The 5,359-nt window shown below is 38.1% G+C and overlaps 1 protein-coding gene across 2 annotated transcripts in view; it reads left to right on the top strand.

Moving 5' to 3' along the window:
- The window catches only part of xrcc4 (X-ray repair complementing defective repair in Chinese hamster cells 4), a 21,925-nt gene extending 17,475 nt beyond the window's left edge, over nucleotides 1-4,450 (top strand). The window contains exon 8 of one of the 2 annotated variants that reach the window (XM_056737530.1): nucleotides 4,083-4,450. In XM_056737530.1, coding sequence (XP_056593508.1) covers nucleotides 4,083-4,197 — 115 coding nt within the window. In that variant the 3' untranslated portion in view covers nucleotides 4,198-4,450. Of the gene's footprint in view, nucleotides 1-1,311; nucleotides 1,340-4,082 lie in introns of those variants that run through there. The other variant, XM_056737532.1, reaches the window with a different exon arrangement.
- Nucleotides 4,451-5,359: the final 909 nt, after the last annotated feature.

Here is a 5,359-nt window from a genome sequence, read left to right as displayed (position 1 = left end):
TGAAAGCTCTTAATTGATGTTCAAGTTCAAGGTTTTCAAATTTTAATTCCTTTTTGGATTCCCTTACTTTTGCAGTTAAATTGAACCCAAACAGACAGAATCTTGTGTTAAGACACAAATCTGTAGAATCTTGTCGTGTGAATTTTCAGTGTTGTGTTGTTTATTTCTTGGTCAGTATAGCTGTTTTTCTCTCAAGATTCAAAGGAGCTTTATTGGCATGATAAAACATTTTTACATTGCCAAAGCACAAGGTTAAAAATTAATATTCTGCACAAATACAGATTAGGATAAAAATAAAAGTATAAAGTATCTATATCTACATCTCAATATAAAGAGAAAAAGAGTAAAGTATTGATGACAGTTCTCAGTTAGAGTGACAGGATCCTGTCCTAGTGTCCGTTTGTGTGTGTTGTGTTGTGTTGTGCTGGTTATTCTCTCTCTCTCTTAATCACATCAAGATCTTCATCCGTTTGTGATATTTTAAAAGAAATAGAAGAACTTTCTCCTAAAACGCAGACCATTCTCATGCATACCACACAACATGAATCAACAGAAGTGAATATTGTGGGATGGATGTGTGTAATAAATGCGACTCCTCACGATGAGAAGTGTGCGTTCAGCATCAAAGCTCTCCCTGCAGCGCTGTGTCGTAATGACTTCCACATGATCTGTCTGTGTGTGTGTGTACAGGAATATTTACATGTGTGTGTGTTTACTGTGAGATCAGATCACGGCAGATTTCTGATGTTTGACTTGTGTAGATCAGTCACATTTAGTTTCAGGGAGTAAAATGAGATCAGTTGATCCTGTTTCAGTCTTTATATATCTGTTGAAGATCTTCATCAGGGTTTGAGGTCTCAGTCAAATCCTGAAATACACAAACTGTGACATACAAATCATTCATTCACTTTCTGCAGGAGCTTTCATTTGTCAGAGAAAAATGTCTTTTAATTATAAAAACGAAATCTTTGTAGAACCAACGCTGTGTAAAACCTACAAACAGTCATTTCAACTCAATGCTTCCGAAGAAGTTGAAAAATTTCAACTTTTATTGAAAAGTTTTAGCAATGTAAAAACTTTTGTTGTGATTTTACAAACAAGTGAAAATCTGTCAGGTCAGTAAAGTGAAATGCAAGTTTTATTGTAAAAAAAGTTTGACTCATTAAAATCTCATTAAGACGTCTGATTTGTTTGTGATGTTTGTCTCAGGAGCCGTATCATTATATAAAGAAATGGATTTATAAGAAGCGCTGGAGTGCAGCATCTCTGTGTTTGATTCAGGTGAAGTGACCGTGAGCTTCTGTTTTACAGGAATGAGATCTGAATGAGAAGCAGGAGTGACACTGAATGTGATGAACGTCACACTGTCATTAGTGTTTGAGACGTTGAGATAAGAGGTGTGCTTTCATCAGACTGACTGTAAAACAATCAAACTTCTACCAGAGGACTGGCTTTGGTGGATCTTTATATTTCTTGACGATCATCAGTTCTCTCCGGGCTGAAAGTTTGTCTGTATTTGTCAGTTATATTCATGTATAGGGTTGGGAATCGAAAATCAATTCCAATTTGCAATCAGAATCAAAAGGAAAAGGAATCGGACACTTGACATTAGAATTTGAATTCCTCTTCCTGTGTGCATATTTTCAGAAAAGTACATGAGTTGCATGATCTGATGATATCTCAATAAAAGCCTTTATGAAAATGAACGATAATTTTTACTATAGTAAGCATAGTTTAAATATTGAATTTGCATTAAAGCACAGGAATCATAAATGAACCACAGTTTCATTATAGTAACTGCAGCTTAACCATGATGTAGTTCAACTATAATAATACAACTTGTAATAAATCAGAAAAGTTGTGTTTCTATGTGTAAATATATACACAAAACTGTGCTCATAAAAATATATATATTGTGCAAACAAGTCAATAAGCAGGCAAAATGAATATACAGTTTGATATGTGAAATACTATACTTCAACTGTGGAGTCAAAACAGGGAATCGATAAGAATTGAAATTATTTCAGTATTTCAGTAGTTGGTGGAGCAGTGAAGGTTTGTGATGTTGCGGACACACACGGCTGCATACGGAGCTGTTTCTAATAAGAGTTTGTTTGCAGGGGACGGATCTTCAAGAGTGTGTGGATGCTTTATGTGAACGCTGTTAACTTTTAACAAACTCAGGTTTCCCCCTCACAGCGAGCCTTATTAAAGCTCACAAATATCAGAACCAAAAAAACATCAAGCGTAAAACTTCTGCACACACATGCGTTATTAAAGTCCAGTCGGCTCAAGTGTATGTTTTGTGCTGTGATTAATAATTGAGAAAGCATTTTAACCATTAAAATATGTGTTGTAGGAGATGATGGACGTTTATAGGGCGGTGAAGTCTGTTCTTTTCGTGAATATTGGGTTTGTTTCTTATTAAAGTGAAAGGTTTGTTCCAGCGATCTGAGATCTTTAAAAAACTGGATCTTTGAATTGTGTCCTAAATGTAAAATCAGTTTTGCTGCTGTGCTACGAACAGAAATGATTCCCCAAATCATGTTACTTTATGGAGATCACACTTCATGTTTACTTTCAAAGTACATTTGGATGTATATGCAACTATATTTAAAAACATGACGTGTGTTTAATCACATCTTTTAGATGGTTTGTAATATTCCAGTGTGCACAACATTGACTATGGATTTCTCTTCTAGTTCTTTAAAAGCATGTTCATATGCACATTATCAATATCTCAGTGACGTTGATGGATTTTTAATCTGATCTTTAATCTGATCATTTACTGCTCACTGATTGGTTTGCATGTGTTTCAGTGGTCAGCGCTTTCACTGAACCTGCTGTTTTCACTTGACATCTGGAATATTACCTCCATGAATCCAGTCAACAGGAACGCGCTTGAACTCTTTCTCCTTTTAATTATTCCAGGAGCTGTAAAAGTGTTGGGAAATGAAGGTGTCGCAGTCTGTGTTCTACATTCTCAGTTCAGCTGTTAGTCGAACCTTTCCACATGAACACACCAGATCAGGTTTTATAACGCTCAATCCATCATCACCAATCAGCAGATCGTCTCTTTGTGTCGTGATCTGCTTCATTAGATGACTTTCTCACTCTCATCAAACTTCTGTGAACTTTGTTAATAGTGAAATGTTGTTGCATGAAAAGTGAAACTGTCTCGTTTTGTGTCCCACGCGTGTAGAAACAAGCTGTGGATGCGTTAATGATCAAAAGTGTTTTTGTGAATGATTTTTTTCGATCATGTGTCTGACCTTCTCTTCTGTGGATGTGTGGATGTTGTCCATGTGTTCTTTAGGGCTCTGAGCTTTGCTTAAAAGGCTACATGATCCTCAGCACATCCTGAAATTAACAGGCTTACGTGCCTCCATAAATCTCATTTATTTCCCTCTGACCTGATTTCTTCCAGTGCTTTGAAACTCTGTCCGTACTTCATGTCGACAGGATCCTGGAGCTTGACCTTTTCTCCACGCTTTATTGCTGAGGAAGACTTGTTCACTTTCTGATCTTGTTGACAAACTTTTATGCTTCAGACTGCAGGTTTTGTTCTTTCTCTTCTCGTTCTGCACAGTAATATTCAAACACTGAGAAACATCAGCGTGTTTAAAACTTCTTTCCCTGCGTTTATTGAAACACGTCATGAAGCATCTCGTTGAGCAAACCTGTATCTGCTTTTGCACAAACCTGTTCAACTTTTTGTGATTTAAAAAAAGCTTTTGAATTGTACATCATTAAACTGGGGTGTTTTCTTCAGATGTCCACATGGAAAGTGACTCAGGCTGATTTGTGTACATGTAAATGTGTCTCTAGAGCATCAATAAATGCGTGACACTAAAAGCTCTTGACATGTTAGTGATTATAGAAGAGCTTTATTACAGCACACGACTGTACGACATCATGACTTTAATGGGCGAGCGTGCCGCAGGCGGCATCATGTTTGACTGGGTCACTGTAATCACCGAGCGGGAAGAATTTACTTCAGTGTCAGGACTTAAAATGACTTCTGCTATGTATTTAACCTTTCACCTTCACATGACAGTTCTTCCTTCACTTTGTAATTTTAGAGCGAAGCCGACAGAAGAGGCCAAAGCAGAAAGCAGCAGAACTCCAAATGTCCAACAGAGACCAGCCGCGGCCACAGCCGTTCCTGATCCAGATGACCTGTTTGAGGATTTCTGACCCTCATCTGAGGAGCACCCTGACTTTTGGTCCTTTTCAACTCTAGGACCAATAAAGACATTCCTTTTCAAGATGTTTTATCATAGATATCAATTCGTTTTACAGTATGCAGCAAAAAATAACTTCTCTCTAGAAAGGTGCAATGTTGTTTGAGTTAAAACAAGCCAGCATTTTTTTTAAGTGGAGTAAAATTTTGAATGAGTAACTTTTGGCAAATTATGGTTGAGTATGTGTAATAAATGAAAATACTTTCACAAGGAATTGTTCATTATAAGTGGTCATTTTTTTATATTTTGAGATTTGTTGAGGACACTCACACGTGAACTTTTCTGCAAATTACGCAACAGAGGGGTTCTACTCAAATGATCGAATAAACATCCACTGAAGGAGGAACTCGTGTCGTATCATGGAGAATTTTGTCTAGCAACGTATAAACATTTACTCAGGAAATGTTGCTTCAAACTTTCAGGCAAAGCTCTTGAAACACGCAGTTTGTTCGGTTATTACGCGTTTCATTGGTGTCGCTTCAGCAGAGAACCACACCGTCTCCACCAGCGTGTGAAAGCTCTGTGAAGCTCCTTAAGAAGAGTTGGGCTGTTCACATCAGTTTAACAACACTTATTTGATCTCACTCACACCCTTAATAACCCGTTACTCTATCAGTGCCTTCTCACGGTCAGATTATCAGTGCGCGCTCACAAACCCGCAGATGCGCTTTTACGCGCGACACTGAGACTGAAGATTTACACGAGGGACAGATGTGTGTGTGTGTGTGTGTGTGTGCGTGCGTGTGTGTGTGTGTGTGTGTGAGTGTGAATGAGTGTTAATTTCACTTGGAAAGATGTAAGATCTTGTTCTGTCTGACACTTCGTTGGCAGACGTTGAGTTTGAAGTCGCGGCGCACTTTGGATTTTCGCAAAATGATTATAATACACATATCGCGTTCATTAGATAGATGTCTGTTAAATAAATCACTCATTGTTTCATTTCATGCTGTGTGTGTAAGTCGCTAGTTTTGCCAGTGATTTACATAGAGAGCCAGTGCGCGCAACATCACTTCTGCAGGGATGGATCAGATGAGTTTTGGGTTGGGCGCTCTCTGCCCCTCCTTCTGTCCTGACGAAATCATGGGTGGACGTGGAATTTGAAGTTGCTGCCGGCT

This window comes from Triplophysa dalaica, chromosome 22, assembly GCF_015846415.1.
Source record: "Triplophysa dalaica isolate WHDGS20190420 chromosome 22, ASM1584641v1, whole genome shotgun sequence".
NCBI classification, from domain to species: domain Eukaryota; kingdom Metazoa; phylum Chordata; class Actinopteri; order Cypriniformes; family Nemacheilidae; genus Triplophysa; species Triplophysa dalaica.
The sequence above is the reverse complement of the archived record's forward strand: the minus strand, read 5'-3'. Positions and strand labels throughout refer to the sequence as shown.